The sequence below is a fragment of the Moschus berezovskii genome, chromosome 22 (genome assembly GCF_049115385.1).
Source record: "Moschus berezovskii isolate FMDL1 chromosome 22, NW_MosBer_1.0, whole genome shotgun sequence".
Taxonomy (NCBI): Eukaryota; Metazoa; Chordata; class Mammalia; order Artiodactyla; family Moschidae; genus Moschus; species Moschus berezovskii.
In genome coordinates, this window is record NC_142481.1 from 23,279,748 (window position 1) to 23,296,721 (window position 16,974).

At 42.1% G+C, this 16,974-nt stretch overlaps 1 protein-coding gene across 1 annotated transcript in view; it reads right to left on the reverse strand.

The window, feature by feature from the left end:
• Nucleotides 1–16,974, reverse strand: part of HYDIN (HYDIN axonemal central pair apparatus protein) — a 415,120-nt gene that overhangs the window by 175,233 nt on the left and 222,913 nt on the right. Inside the window, exons 16-19 of the mRNA XM_088830541.1 lie at nucleotides 16,649–16,749; nucleotides 14,183–14,318; nucleotides 4,644–4,808; nucleotides 2,636–2,788 (exon numbers count right to left, since the gene is read on the reverse strand). Coding sequence (XP_088686667.1) covers nucleotides 2,636–2,788; nucleotides 4,644–4,808; nucleotides 14,183–14,318; nucleotides 16,649–16,749 — 555 coding nt within the window. The remainder of the gene's footprint in view (nucleotides 1–2,635; nucleotides 2,789–4,643; nucleotides 4,809–14,182; nucleotides 14,319–16,648; nucleotides 16,750–16,974) is intronic.

Here is a 16,974-nt window from a genome sequence, read left to right on the forward strand (position 1 = left end):
CACGATAACGTGATCACTGACCTAGAGCCAGACATCTTGGAATGTGAAGTCAGGTGGGCCTTAGAAAGCATCACTACTAACAAAGCTAGTGGAGGTGATGGAATTCCAGTTGAGCTATTTCAAATCCTGAAAGATGATGCTGTGAAAGTGCTGCACTCAATATGCCAGCAGATTTGGAAAACTCAGCAGTGGCCACAGGACTGGAAGAGGTCAGTCTTCATTCCAATCCCAAAGAAAGGCAATGCCAAAGAATGCTCAAACTACCGGACAATTGCCCTCATCTCACACGCTAGCAAAGTCATGCTCAAAATTCTCCAAGCCAGGCTTCAGCAATATGTAAACTGTGAACTCCCAGATGTTCAAGCAGGTTTTAGAAAAGGCAGAGGCACCAGAGATCAAATTGCCAACATCCGCTGGATCATGGAGAAAGCAAGAGAGTTTCAGAAAAACATCTATTTCTGCTTCATTGACTATGCCAAAGCTTTGACTGTGTGGATCACAATAAACTGTGGAACATTCTGAAAGAGATGGGAATCCCAGACCACCTGACCTGCCTCTTGAGAAACCTGTATGCAGGTCAGGAAGCAACTGTTAGAACTGGACATGGAACAACAGACTGGTTCCAAATAGGAAAAAGTGTACGTCAAGGTTGTATATTGTCACCTTGCTTATTTAACTTATATGCAGAGTACATCATGAGGAACGCTGGGCTGGAAGAAGCACAAGCTGGAATCAAGATTGCTGGGAGAAATATCAATAACCTCAGATATGCAGATGACACTACCCTTATGGCAGAGAGTGAAGAGGAACTCAAAAGCCTCTTGATGAAAGTGAAAGAGGAGAGTGAAAAGGTTGGTTTGAAGCTCAACATTCAGAAAACAAAGATCATGGCATCTGGTCCCATCACTTCATGGGAAATAGATGAAAAACAGTGGAAACAGTGTCAGACTTTGTTTTTTTGGGCTCCAAAATCACTGCAGATGCTGATTGCAGCCATGAAATTAAAAGACGCTTGCTCCTTGGAAGGAAAATTATGACCAACCTTGATAGTATATTAAAAAGCAGAGACATTACTTTGCCAACCAAGGTCCGTCTAGTCAAGGCTATGGTTTTTCCCGTGGTCATGTATGGATGTGAGAGTTGGACTGTGAAGAAGGCTGATCGCCGAAGAATCGATGCTTTTGAACTGTGGTGTTGGAGAAGACTCTTGAGAGTCCCTTATACTGCAAGGAGATCCAACCAGTCCATTCTAAAGGAGATCAATCCTGGATGTTCATTGGAGGGACTGATGCTAAAGCTGAAACTCCAATACTTTGGCCACCTCATGCGACGAGTTGACTCACTGGAAAAGACTAGGATGCTGGGAAAGGTTGGGGGCGGGAGGAGAAGGGGACGACGGAGAATGAGATGGCTGGATGGCATCACCGACTCTGTGGACATGAGTTTGAGTGTACTCCGGGAGTTGGTGATGGACAGGGAGGCCTGGCGTGCTGTGATTCATGGGGTCGCGGAGAGTCGGACACGACTGAGCGACTGAACTGAACTGAACTGAACTGAAAGCTAATTAAGAGCTGGAATAGGCAGAACGAAGATGGAAAGGCTTATAAAGCATGCAGGAAACCAATATGTTTTTCTTTTATTTTCTGGCTAGCTCTTTTGTGACAAGGATATCAAGCCTCCTTTCACTCTGGCTTGAGCTTATACTTGAACAAATCATATTTAATCAGTAGAGCTATCACTCTAAATTCAGGGAAGGTGCTGACCCATCATGTAATTAATAGCTTTCCTTCTCCTATCTTGGTTTATAATCAGTATGACCTGCTGGAATCTGTCTTATGAGTTTCACATGCAGCTATGCCAAAGTAAAAAAGGTCTCAAGTGAGGGTCGGAAGGAGGGGCTTACAGCTGTCTGCCAAGTACAAACCTTTGCTTCTGGAAGTCTGTGGATCTCACTGCCATTGGTATCCTCTTGTGACTAAGAGAGTCACTTGGTAAGGCTTAGGAAGAGCGTGGTCCATTTTGGAATGGTTATGACTTTTACATGGTAAAAGAGAAGATGCCCATCTTGATATATTAGGATGTTATTCTCTTATTTCCTTATTCCTATGAGTTTACTCTATAGATTTTGTTCACAATTAAGGCTAAGACATAAGAACTCTGCTCTCTCATAAAGATACATTTTATCATCCTTTTGTCGGTGCTCACTGGTAACATGTAAAACATTATAAAAAATAGTTAAGAGGCTTGACTATAAATCAATGAGTTTAAGTGTTAAAACATGTCTTTTACTTTAATACACAGAAAAAAGATAATACTTTGAAAAAATGAAAAGCCAGGCATAGTTGTCTCTATGTCTGAGCAATTGTCAATAATTCTGCTATAGACATAGGAGTGAGTATGCCTTTTTTAATTAGTGTTTTTGGTTGTTTTTTTTTTTTTTTTTGAGACATACCCAGGAATGGGTTATAATAAAGAGGAACTAGGGATGAGAATAACACAGTTTAATGCAGTTGAACTATGTAAATCTCTGCTTCTGTAGATCATTTTCAAAGACATGTTGCTGAAATAAGGCCACTGTCTCTAAGATACAGGAAAAGCTGTGTTTTCGTCATGTGACAGCGAACGATCTACTCACCATGTGTGCCTTGAATAATGCCGGGATGAAGGACTGGTTAGACAAGTTGAGAACCCTGAGGGAGTCCTTCAGGACGTAGATATTGCCAAAGTCAACTTGACTGGGATGTACATAGATAACTGGGCCTTCTCCAATGCTCTTTAAGTGACACACCTGCAGTCCATGCAAGAGAAAGAATACAGGAATGGCTGAAATGGTGGGCCTTTAAAATCAAATTGAAACAGAACCTTCTAAGCATCCTTTCACAAAAAGCAGGGACATAAAACCTTGCTATTAGAATTGACAGTCCTTTCCCCTGATATTCTGTAGTGAAAGGTCACAAGGATGGCCCCTCTGATCAGACCTGTGAATCTAGCATGGAATTCCTTCCTTAAAATAAAGCTTTGCTTCCCTGGGTCAGCCCAGAGCTGCGCACTGATGGGAAACCAGAATAACAGTTTGGTATGTGCCACCAGAACTCCAGTCTCAGGAACACTTAGGGGTTAAGGACCAGCACTTCAGGGATGGATGTGGCTGGACTGAGTCCCAGTCCTTTCGCTGTACTAGCAATACGACAGGGCACCCACCATGCAAAGCTGTGCAGGTTGGGGACTGAAATTCGCCTTGCTCTCCTTCCCTTCCGCTATGCTCTCGGCCAGGCATTCTGTCTGCCCAAGGAAGGGGGTCTTTTTCTTTCATAAAATGTTTCCTGCTCAGCAAGGTACATCTGTGCTGCATCTGTGCAGGGCAGGCGTGTAGACTAGCAGGTTACCTGGACTGTGGCACCTTTCAGCTGGCCTGCCTTAATGACGCTGCTTCATGTCAGATGCCTTATCTAAGTGATCTTATATGGAAGAAATGAAAGCAAAACCCTAGTTTATTACACTCTCTGAATAATCAGAATCACTTCAAACAAACATATGTTGACACCACCCAGCTTCGAAGTAAATCCAATGTCTAGGAATTCATAGCCTATTGGGCAACTTCCTTCAAGATTTGTCCTTTGATTCAGCTCAAGCAGCAGAGAGCTTTCCATGTCTCCCTTTTCTCAGGCTTAGAGTAAGTAAGGTTAATCAGTGATATAAGTCCAAGAATATAATAGGATATGCTGTAGCATATAGTTGTGTATGCTGCTAAGTCACTTCAGTCGTGTCTGACTCTGTGTGACCCCAGAGACGGAAGCCCACCAGGCTCCCCCATCCCTGGGATTCTCCAGGCAAAAACACTGGAGTGGGTTGCCATTTCCTTCTCCAATGTGTGAAAGTGAAAAGTGAAAGTGAAGTCGCTGTCATGTCCGACCCTTAGCGACCCCACGGACTACAGCCAACCAGGCTCCTCCATCCATGGGATTTTCTAGGCAATAGTACTGGAGTGGCTTGCCATTGCCTTCTCTGATAGTTGTGTATGCTGCTGCTGCTGCTGCTGCTAAGTCACTTCAGTCGTGTCCGACTCTGTGTGACCCCATAGACGGAAGCCCACCAGGCTCCCCCGTCCCTGGGATTCTCCAGGCAAGAACACTGGAGTGGGTTGCCATTTCCTTCTCCAATGTGTGAAAGTGAAGTGTGAAAGTGAAAACTGAAAGTGAAGTCGCTCAGTCGTGTCCGACCCTTATCCAATAATCTACAGGAAAAGATCTGGTGAGCAGTGAAGGAAATCAATCTCAGAGATCACATGTAGCAAGCTAGGGATACCCAGCTTTGTAGTAGGAACAACTGAGAAAGGGGTTAATCATCCAGGTGTGCTGGTCCTCTGTCCTCAGAGATTCTAGTTTCATGGGTCTGGAGAGGGGTCAGGTATGTCTGTATGTGTGAGAAAAATAAATTGCTATAAAGCACCATTTTCAGATGTATCCACAGATTCCCGAAGTAACAGCCCTGGTATTTTACCACTGCAAAGAAAAAATGAAAGACTCTAGAAGACCAACAACTAGAGGATATGCAAATATGGTGAGTACCTTACAGGCAAAGGTTAGAATGTCCCCACAAGAAGTATGGGGCTTAGAACTGCAATTCTGAAAACAGGCACTCACCATCGGGGGATCCTGGCTCCCAAAGGTTGAGATGTAAACTGTGGACCTGTATTCCCCAGGGACTTGGGTCTCCAGGGTCAGAGGTATGTGAACTGTGCTGTGTGGGGGGATGATCCCACAGGGTGTGGGACTAGAGAGTAGCACAGCGGGCACATCCTGATATACCTGGTGGAGGAGAGAAGCTAGAAGGATAAGTAAGCCTCAGGTTCAGTATGAAACCAGTAGCACATTACAGTACTTTGAAACAAGCATTGTCCTGAATCCACAGAGGGTCTTATAATGTACCGTTGTTAAAGCAAGTGAATGGGGATGACCACCTCAATTCAGCCAAAAGGAACTCTGGCTAAGAGAGGTGCACAAGCCCCAAATCCAAAGTGTGCGACCCAGAAAAGTACAGAATCATCCGCAATGTGAGTTAGCTCAGGACAACAGCTTCCCATGGCCAAATTCCTTCAACAGGCCTTTTGCACCTTCATGCTTTAATCCCCATCCACTTCACTCCTGTACACTCCATCAGTAGAGGCCACTGGCATTTCCTGAACACATGATAACTGCTTTCACCTCCAACCCTTTGCACTTGCGGTTACCCTTTCTGCAATGCCCGTACCCTCTGACCTGCCCCCCACTCATCCTGAAACCCCCAGGTGTGACTGGGCCCTAAAGTCCAGGCATTTCCTTTGTTCTCAGGGAGCATCCCTCAGTCCCTTTCCTCAGCATGCACTATCAACATGTCCATCTTCTCCAAGAGCTATAAATGTCTTAGGGCATGACCTGGGAGTCTCTCCTCAATACCTGCCCACTTTCTGGCCCAAAATACATGCTCGGTATATGTTTTTTAAATGGAAAAAACAGGTAGCTGAATGAATGAACGTTGTCCATTGTTTACTAGTGTGTGTTCCTAAGAACCCTGTTCTGCAGCACATTACTAAGTTTTTACGTAACACACATAAAACTTTAAAAATCCCATGGTTGGGAGCCCACCCCCAAGCCACCGCCTGGGGCACTCAGTCATCCACCTGAATACCGGAGCAGGCTGCCAGGCCACCACCGCAGTTGCTCAGGTTTGAAAGAAGCCACAACATACAACTCTAAGCCACAGTTGCTCAGGTTTGAAAGAAGCCACAACATACAACTCTAAGCCACAGACATACAAGAGGGACGTTTCCTTAAACAAGAGTCACCCCTGAATGAGACCAAGCCTGAGTCTTTGGAGTGGGAGCACTGACTCCAAGACCCTAGACTACCAGAGAACTAACCCTAGGGGGTATCAAATAGTGAGAATTCACACAAAGGAAACCACCTGAAAACAAGACCCGGCATCATTCAACCACCAGTAGCACCCTGGGCAGGACGCCTCATCCAAACAACAAAAATACAAACCCAATCATCAGCAAACAGGATTACCACCTCACTTAGCCTTGACTATCAGAGGAAAAACAATCAAACAAAAACTCAGCACAAATCTCACCCTGTAAGAAGCTTACACAAACCACTGGAGCAACCTTCAGTTCAGTTCAGTTCAGTCGCTCAGTCATGTCCGACTCTTTGCGACCCCATGAATCACAGCACACCAGGCCTCCCTGTCCATCACCAACTCCCGAAGTTCACTCAAACTCATGTCCATTGAGTTGGTGATGCCATCCAGCCATCTCATTCTCTGTCGGCCCCTTCTCCTCCTGCCCCCAATCCCTCCCAGCATCAGAGTCTTTTCCAGTGAGTCAACTTGTTGCATGAGGTGGCCGAAGTATTGGAGTTTCAGCTTTAGCATCAGTCCTTCCAATGAATACCCAGGATTGATCTCCCCCAGAAAGGACTGGCTGGATCTCCTTGCAGTCCAAGGGACTCTCAAGAGTCTTCTCCAACACCACAGTTCAAAAGCATCAATTCTTTGGTGCTCAGCTTTCTTCACAGTCCAACTCTCACATCCACATATGACCACAGGAAAAACCTTAGCCTTGACTAGATGAACCTTTGTTGGCAAAGTAATGTCTCTGCTTTTTAATATACTATCTAGGTTGGTCATAATTTTCCTTCCAAGGAGTAAGCGTCTTTTAATTTCATGGCTGCAATCAGCATCTGCAGTGATTTTGGAGCCCAAAAATATAAAGTCTGACACTGTTTCCCCATTTATTTCCCATGAAGTGATGGGACCACATGCCATGATCTTTGTTTTCTGAATGTTGAGCTTCAAGCCAACATTTTCACTCTCCTCTTTCACTTTCATTAAGAGGCTTTTGAGTTCCTCTTCACTTTCTGCCATAAGGGTGGTGTCATCTGCATATCTGAGGTTACTGATATTTCTCCCGGGAATCTTGATTCCAGCTTGTGCTTCTTCCAGCCCAGCGTTCCTCATGATGTACTCTGAATATAAGTTAAATAAGCAGGGTGACAATATACAACCTTGACGTACTCCTTTTCCTATTTGGAACCAGTTTGTTGTTCCATGTCCAGTTCTAACTGTTGCTTTCTGACCTGCATACAGGTTTCTCAAGAGGCAGGTCAGGTGGTCTGGTATTCCCATCTTTTGAAGAATTTTCCACAGTTTACTGTGATCCACACAGTCAAAGGCTTTGGCATAGTCAATGAAGCAGAAAACCTTAGGAGGGCAGAACCAAAAGGAAGAAAGAATTCAACCTCAAAGCCTGGAAAAAGGAGACCTCAAACACAATAAGTTAAAAACAATAATGAAAAGGCAGAGAAATACTACACAAATGATGGAACAACTAGAAACACAGAAGTCCAAATAAATGAAGAGGAACTAGGCAAACTACCTGAAAAAGAATTCAGAATAATGATAGTAAAGATGATCAAAACACCTTGAAAACAAAATAGAGAAAGTGCAAGAATCAATTAACAAAGACCTAGAAGAATTAAAGAATAAGCATACAGAGACAAACAACACAATTACTGAAATTAAAAATACTCTAGAAGGAATCAATAGCAGAATATCTGAAGCAGAAGAACGAATCAGCGAGCTGGAAGATAAAATGGTGGAAATAACTTCTGAAGAGCAGAATAAAGTAAAAAGAATGAAAAGAACTGAGGAAAGTCTCAGAGACCTCTGGGACAACATCAAATGGACCAACATTTAAGTTATAGGGGTCCCAGAAGAAGAAGAGAAAAATAAAGGATATGAAAAAATTTTTGAAGAGATTATGGTTGAAAATTTCCCCAACATGGAAAAGGAAATAGTTAATCAAGTCTAACAGGCACAAAGAGTCCCATATAGGATAAACCCAAGGATAAACATGCCAAGACACATACTAATCAAACTAACAAAGACTAAACACAAAGAAAGAATATTAAAAGCAGCAAGGGAGAAGCAACAAGTAACATACAAGGGAAACCCCATATGTTTAACAGCTGATCCTTCAGGAGAAATTCTGCAGACCAGAAGGGAATGGAGGATATATTTAAAGTACTCAAAGGGAAAAATCTACAATGAAGATTACTGTACCCAGGAAGGATCTCATTCAAAACTGAGGGAGAAATAAAAAGCTTTTTAGACAAGCAAAAGTTAAGAGAATTCAGTACCACCAAATCAGCTTTACAACAAATGTTAAAGGGACTTATATAGTCAAGAAATACAAGAAAACAAAAAAGATCTACAAAATCAACCCCAAGCATTTAAGAAAATAGCAATAGGAATATATATATCAATAATTACTTGAAATGTAAATGGATTAAATGCTCCAACCAAAAGACACAGACTAGCTGAATGGATACAAAAACAAGACCCATATATATGTATGCTGTCTACAAGAAACCCACTTCAGACCTAAAGACACATATAGACTGAAAGTGAGAGGATAGAAAAATATATTCCATGAAAATATGAAGCAAAAGAAAGCTGGAGTAGCAATCTTCATATCAGACAAAATAGACCTTAAAATAAAGAAGATTATAAGAGATAAGAAAGGACACTACATAATGATCAAAGGATCAATCGAAGAGGAAGACATAACAATTGTAAATATCTATGCACCCAACATAGGAGCACCTCAATACATAAGACAAACACTAATAGACATAAAAGAAGAAATTGACAGTAACACAATAATAGTAGGACACTTTAACACCCTACTCACACCAATGGACAGATCATCAAAAGAGAAAATTAATAAGGAAACACAAGGCTTAAATGATACATTAAATGAGATGGATCTCATTGATATCTTCAGGACATTTCATACAAATGCAGAAGAATATACCTTCTTCTCAAGTGCACAACGGAACATTCTCCAGGATAGACCACATCTTGGGTCACAAATCAAACCTCAGTAAATTTAGGAAAATTGAAATCATATCAAACATCTCTGACCACAACACTATGAGACTAGATATCAATTACAAGAAAAAAAATGTAAGAAACACAAACACATGGAGATTAAACTGCACATTTCTAAATAACCAACAGGTTACTGAAGAAATCAAAAGGGAAATAAAAAAATTTCTAGAAACAAATGACAATGGAAACACAACTCAAAACCTATGTGATGCAGCAAAAGCAGTTCTAAGAGGGAAGTTTCTAGCCATACAATCCTACCTCAAGACACAAGAAAAACATCAAATAGACAGCCTAACTTCACATCTAAAACAACTGGAAAAATGAAGAAAAAAAAACCCTACAATTAGTAGAAGGAAAGAAATTATAAAGATCCAAGCAGAAATAAATGAAAAAGAAATGAAAGAAACAATAGTAAAGATAAAAAAACTAAAAGATGGTTCTTTGAGAAGCCTTTAGCCAGACTCATCAAGAAAAAAGAGAGAAGAATCAAATCAACAAAATTAGAAATAAAAAAGGAGAGGTTACAACAGACAATGCAGAAATACAAAGGATTATAAGAGACTATTATGAACAACTATATAGCAAAATGGATAACCTGGAAGAAATGCAAAGATTCTTAGAAAGTTCAATTTTCCAAGACTGAACCAGAAAGAAATAGAAATTATGAACAACCTAATTAAAAGCACTGAAATTAAAACTGTGATCAAAAATCTACCCCCAAACAAAGGCCCAGGACCAGATGGCTTCACAGGAGAATTCTATCAAACATATAGAGAAGAGCTAATGCCTATCCTTCTAAAATGTTTTCAAAAAATTACAGAGGAAGGAACACTTCCAAACTCATTCTACAAGGCCACCATTACCCTGATACCAAAACCAGACAAAGACAACACACACAAAAAAGAGAACTGCAGGCCAATATCACTTATGAACATAGATGCAAAAATCCTCAATAAAATTTTAGCAAACAGAATTCAGCAACACATCAAAAAGCTCATACACCATGATCAAATTGGGTTTATTCCAGGAATGCAAGGATTCGTCAATATACCCAAATCAATCAATGTGATACACCACGTTGACAAATTGAAAGATAAAAACCAAGTGATAAAGCTCAACATTCAGAAAACTAAGATCATGGCATCCAGTCCCATCACTTCATGGCAAACAGATGGAGAAACAGTGGCAGACTTTATTTTTCTGGGCTCCAAAATCACTGCAGATGGTGACTGCAGCCATGAAATTAAAAGATGCTTACTCCTTGGAAGGGAAGTTATGACCAACCTAGACAGCATATTAAAAAGCAGAGACATTACTTTGTCAACAAAGGTCCGTCTAGTCAAGGCTATGTTTTTCCAGTGGTCATGTATGGATGTGAGAGTTGGACTATAAAGAAAGCTGAGTGCCAAAGAATTGATGCTTTTGAACTGTGGTGTTGGAGAAGACTCTTGAGAGCCCCTTGGACTGCAAGGAGATACAACCAGTCCATCCTAAAAGAGATCAATCCTGGGTGTTCATTGGAAGGACTTATGCTAAAGCTGAAACTCCAAAACTTTGGCCACCTCATGCGACGAGTTGACTCACTGGAAAAGAGTCTGATGCTGGGGGGGATTGGGGGTAGGAGGAGACAGGGACGACAGAGAATGAGATGGCTGGATGGCATCGCCGACTCGATGGACATGAGTTTGAGTGAACTCCGGGAGTTGGTGATGGACAGGGAGGCCTGGCGTGCTGTGGTTCATGGGGTCGCAGAGAGTCGGACACAACTGAGCGACTGAACTGAACTGAACTGAACTGAAGGAGACAAAAGAACTGTACACAGAAAATTATAAGACACTAATGAAAAAAATGAAAGATGACATAAACAGACGGAGAGATATTCCATGTTCCTGGGTAGAAAGAATCAACATTGTGAAAATGACTATACTACCAAGTACAATCTACAGATTCAATGTGATCCCTATCAAATTACCAGTGGCATTTTTCACAGAACTAGAACCAAAAAATCCCACAATTCATATGGAAACACAAAAGACCCCTAATAGCCAAAGCAGTCTTGAAAAAGAAGAACGGAGCTGGAGGAATCAAACTCCCTGACCTCAGATTATACTACAAAGCTACAGTCATCAAGACAGAATGATACCAGCACAAAAGCAGAAATATAGACCAATTGAACAACACAGAAACCCATGTACCTATGGGTACCTTATTTTTGACAAAGGAGGCAAGAATATACAATGGAGCAAAGACAGCCTCTTCAATAAATGGTGCTGGGAAAACTGGACAGCTACATGTAAAAGAATGAAATTAGAATACTTCCTAACACCACACACAAAGATAAACTCAAAATGGATTAAAGACCTAAAATAAGACCAGAAACTATAAAACTCTTAGAGGAATACTAATAGGCAGAACACTTGATGACATAAATCAAAGCAAGATCCTCTATGACCCACCTCCTACATTAAAGGAAATAAAAGCAAAAGTAAATAAGTGGGACCTGATTAAATTTAAAATTTTTGCACAGCAAAGGAAACTATAAGCAAGGTTTAAAGACAACTCTCAGAATAGGAGAAAGTAACAGCAAATGAAACAACTGACAAAAGATTAATTTCCAAAATATACAAGCAGTTCATACAAGTCAATGCCAGAAAAACAAACAACCCAAACAAAAAGTGGGAAAAAAAACCTAAAAAGACATACAGATGGCTAACAAACACATGAAAAGATGCTCAACATCACTCATTATTAGAGAAATGCAAATCAAAACCACAACGAGATATCACCTCACACCAGTCAGAATGGCCATCATCAAAAAGTCTACAAACAATAAACATTGGAGGGGGTGTGGAGAAAAGGGAACGCTCTTGCACTGTTGGTGGGACTGTAAACTGATACAGCCACTACGGAAAATGGTATGGAGATTCCTTAAAAAACTAGGAATAAAACCACCATATGACCCAGCAATCCCACTCCTAGGCATATACCCTGAGGAAACCAAAATTGGAAAAGACACATGTATCCCACTGTTCATTGCAGCACTATTTACAATAGCTAGAACATGAAAGCAACCTATATGTACATCGACAGATGAATGGATAACGAAGCTGTGGTATATATACATAATGAAATATTATTCAGCCACAAAAACGAACACATTTGAGTCAGTTCTGATGAGGTGGATGAACCTAGAACCTATTATACAGGGTGAAGTGAGTCAGAGAGAGAATGATAAACATCATATTCTAATGCACATATACAGAATCTAGAAAAATGGTTCTGAAGAATTTATTTGCAGGGCAGCAACGGAGAAACAACATAGAGAACAGACTTATGGATGTGGGGAGAGGGGAGGAGAGGGTGAGATGTGTGGAGAGAGTAACATGGAAACTTACATTACCGTATGTAAAATAGATGGCCAAGGGGAATGGCTCAGGAAATTCAAACGGGGCTCTGTACCAACCTAAAGGGGTAGGATGGGGAGGGAGATAGTAGGGAGGTTCAAAAGGGAGGGGATATATGTATACCTATGGCTGATTCATGTTGAAGTTTGACAGGAAATAACAAAATTCTGTAAAGCAATTATCCTTCAATAAAAAAGTTAAAAATAAATCCTACAGTCAAGTAAGTTTGAATAATTCAGGGAAACACTTTTCAGAGCCCCCACTTCTGGAAAGAAGGACAGATGGTGCCAGTTTCACCTGCCTGGAGCACCCTGTGGTTTTTCTGTACCTGGTCTGGTCCAACTTGACCTAATCATAACTCAACAGCCCTCTGTGGCAAAGATCTGCCTAGCCTTCCTGGACACTGAGGCCAAACGAAAATCAGTAACACTGATTCCACCTTTACCAAGTGTTTTGATATCTTATTTATCATGGATTTTTTGTGATACTTTTGATTTCTTCAAGTGTGGCATGAAAACACTGTCTATCTTGATGACTGTTCTGGTCCCCCTGAGGCTGGTGCCTCACCCTTTCCCAGCCCAGCTGTGCAGTAACAGCTTCCCCATCGCTCTGTGACTCAGGCTCTGTTCTGAGTTCTTGAGGTGACCATGCGCTGTGAGTAGCCAGTCTGTTCTGCTGTTGAACACCTGAAAGCTAGAAAAGTTGTCTCCTGTCACCCCCATTCTTAGCTTCTGGTTTTGTCTCAGAGAAACCCACAGAATAATTTGAATTCCCTTTTTTATACAGTAGTCATTTAATTAGGGGTAGCTATTGCACTCCAGTAAATAGTCTGTTCCAGGTTAGACACTGTGCCTGCTCCTCAGATGACTTGGGTTACCAGATGATGTAGGTTGACACTCTGGTTACTCTGAACATGATTCTCTATTTTTCAAGTTTCCATTAAAAAAAATCCTGTCAAGAGCTGAAGACAACACTCCAGCATTGCTTTGACAGGTGGCTCTCTCCTTCCTTTAGCTGTGGAACACTGTGTTTCTCTGATGCAGCCTAAACCTGCCTTGGTTCTGTGACCCCAACACTGGTCTTTTGGAAGTCCAATGCACTATTCATCGCACCATGGAGTCACCTCACTGGTTTTTTTATTTTGCACTTGTAGCCAAACAAAATATTTTATTTTCTTCATGAATTTTTATTACAGTAGTACTTATAGAATTGAGTTTTAAACCCAAACACTTCCTTGGTAAACTGTATCTCATTAGTCACTTTCTATTTACTCGAGTCTGTACAGATATTTTTGAATCGTTTTTCCAAGTGTGTTTAAGTGCTTAGTCTCCTACCTAGATAGGTATAATGGCATGTGGATAGATCCATTTCATAAAACATTAAGGAACAGTTCCTCCTTTCTCCTTCATATATTATGTCTAGCTTTCTGGTACAAAAAGTTCATTTATAAATACTGTATTAGCATATCTTAGTGATTCTGTTCAAGTCACAGCCATAGACATAAATGAAAACGCCCAGCTCTGCCTTATTTCCCATGCATGGTGAATTCACAGGCAATGATTTGCAGGTGCAACTTCTGCATGTTGGCCTAATTGACCCTTTCCCCTCTTTATCAAAGGCAATTTCCCTCAGTAATTAACAACTGTTTCCACCTGCAGCTGCTCACTTATACAGGAGGCAATCCAGCTGTGGCTTTATAACCCCACCCCCAGGTTATCCCTCAGTTAAAAATCAGAATTATGTAGACCATGTGGCCAGGAATATGGCTCTTTCAAAGGACTTCTCTTTCTCACTGAAGGAATCCAACTGGATGAAAAGCAGCACTGAACATGGATAGAGGAACTCGCCTGAGGCAGGACCCGGTAGCATCCTGGGAGGCTGTCATTGTTGACAAGCTGGATCGTCTTCTTATATGGGTACTTCAGGAAGCAACGCCCGAAGTCCACCTCTGTATTAACCACGTGGAGGGTAGGTACAATACACCTGCTCGGGGGAAGGAGCCCATTAAAGAATTCAAAAGGAAGAGGGGAAAGCTTGTTTACATATGGAGGACACAGAGTCCCAAGTTAAACACATTTGTCACTGTCACACAGTAGTTTTCCTCTAATAACTACATTAATCATCTTCACATCTTCTCTCCTATCATCCCTCTCTCTAAGCCCCTAGTAACCACTTTTTAATCAAAAAAGGCCTAGAAGCAGGACGCCTTAAGCACTGTCTTCTGTGGGTAATGACTAACATTTCCATTGTTTTTCATATTTGGCCCTTCTCTGGCAAGAAGCCCCCAAAGCACAAGTTCCTTAGGATAGTGGATCTGTTTCCATGCCACCAGCATGGGGTCCTGACTCGCTGTGACACTTTGGACCAGTCAGAGTCCCCTGAGGACCAGCAACAGCTCGCACCATCTAGATAATGGTAATAATTCTAATTTCCATGCGGAACAGCTGCCTTGGATCACTGGGCTCAGGCAGCTGCTCGACCCAGAACTGGCACTGTGACAGTGGTGCTCAGTGTGAAGGGGGTGCTGTGGGGGAGAGGAGGGAGGGATGGAAGGCCTGTGTGTGCAGACTGGCCTATTATTAGGTGACCTGGGTTTTACTTTGTGTCTGTTAAGTCCCCAGGTCTGCCCTGCCCTGCTGCGCTTTCACAACATAGTGCCATGGTGAGGAGTGCTGGCGTGTGAATCAGTCAGAGCCAGGTTCAAATACTGACCTCACCAAGCACAACCTTGAGCCAGCCACTCTCCCTCCCAGAGTCCCATTTTTGCTCACAGGTAGGAAGAAGATAACTCGAGGAACTGACATTAGCATCAACTCTTCCTGGGGAAATACAGAAGATGGTGTGCATGAAGGTACAGCACGGGACCGCCTGACGGCTCAGTATGAGATGATGAGCCTGTGGTCCCTGCCCGGCCAGTCGCACTGCTGGCTCTCTGGCAGAATCACTGAAGGGAGCACATTCTAAAAGTAGCTCCTCTGTTGAGAGTCTCTGAGAAGTCCTTACAGACTGCTCCACAAGTAGTGACATGAGAGTCTTGACCTCAAGTTTGGGTTTTAGCGCAAGATGAGGGTTCACTTTTAGTTAGAATGGGAATTGTCAGTTAACCCAATGATTTTGGTAAAGCTTATCCTTTACTATCTGAAACACTGCGGCTGACAGGACTCATAGTATTTGACTTGGTCACAGAGTATACATGCTAGAAAACTCATAGCCTCCTAGAACCCATCCCCCATCTTTTTAAAATTCAGGATTTTCTACTTAAAGCTGCAGGGATAAGGCATTGGAAAGTATCAGAATAAAAGAAAAATAGAAAAGAAATGCAAGACTAGACAAAAGGTCAAACTTTGGGATAGAGAAGACCAAACAAAAGAGTTTTCCACTGTTCTTAAACAAATGATTAGTGAGGTCTCTAGAGGGAATATTAAGCAGATTGTGGCAAGAACTTGACCTTCAAGTTATTTTAGGGCTGCCCCCTGACTTCACTCAAGCCCAAGACAGGGGAAATGGTGCTGGTTATGATGACCCCACCAACCAGCATACCTGTACCTTCTTTAAGGTGCATCTTCCTAAGATTCATGAAGGTCCTACATTCTAAGTACTGGAATACTGCCCGTTTCCTTCAGATGATGTTTTCATACACACTATCAGGTCCCAGATCTGGACACTTGTTTACTTTGGCAAGAGCACGGCCTATGATTTTATTTAGGACCATGGTCTGCATCAGTAGGTGACACACTACGCTGAGAAAGGCTGTAAATTTAGTGAAGGAGACACGGTCAACAAATGTCAGAGCCAGGATCTTAACCTGACTCCAGGACCCACTGTAGCCTCTACTAAAAAAAGAGAGACAAGTTGTGATGGTTCTGAGGAGTTTATGATGTTAGTGAAGGCCTTGTTCTGGGGGGCCACTTGCAAACTGCCTTTAAGTACTACTGACATTGTCCTGGAGCAGGGCTATGAGCACCACTCTTTCTGCTGCAGAACTCTGGAGTACTATCTTTAAAGATAAAAATAAAAGCCAGCAACTGCTCATCTCTTCCTGATAAAACCTTGTCAAGTATATACACAGAAAATCAGACCCATTAAAAAGTACTATTATACTTAACACCTAACATACACATCCCTCCTCATATCTCCACCAAAGGTGCGTTTTCTCATATAAAACTTTGTCACTCCAATATCAGATTCTTCTTCCTTTCTCAGGAAAGGCAGTAAACTGGTTGGTAGCTCCTGTGCTGCCTTCCTTCCTGAGAGCCAGCCCATTACTGGTGGCTTAGGGGAGACTGGGAAAGAGAAGCAGGTGAGCATGATACCTTGCTGTAATTAGGAGTGCCAGCACTTCCTCCCCGATGCCCTCCACATCTACCACCAGGGCCAGCTCATATTTCTGCACAGTGTTGGAGCATAAGGTCACCTGGAAAGAAAAAGGTAAAAAGCTGTTCTTCTAAAAGGCCAGCTCTCCCCCTACACAGGGGAGAAGGGGGCCAGGAGAGGACCACACAGATGAGTGTGGTTTCTAAGTACTTTATTAGAGGATGTATGGCATTTAACATTTTTAGTTAAACAGGTTATGTTTCAGGGTCAGGGCATGCTGAGTTGTTTCAAAGGCCAGGTTAGATTCTAACAAATGGCTTTTGGT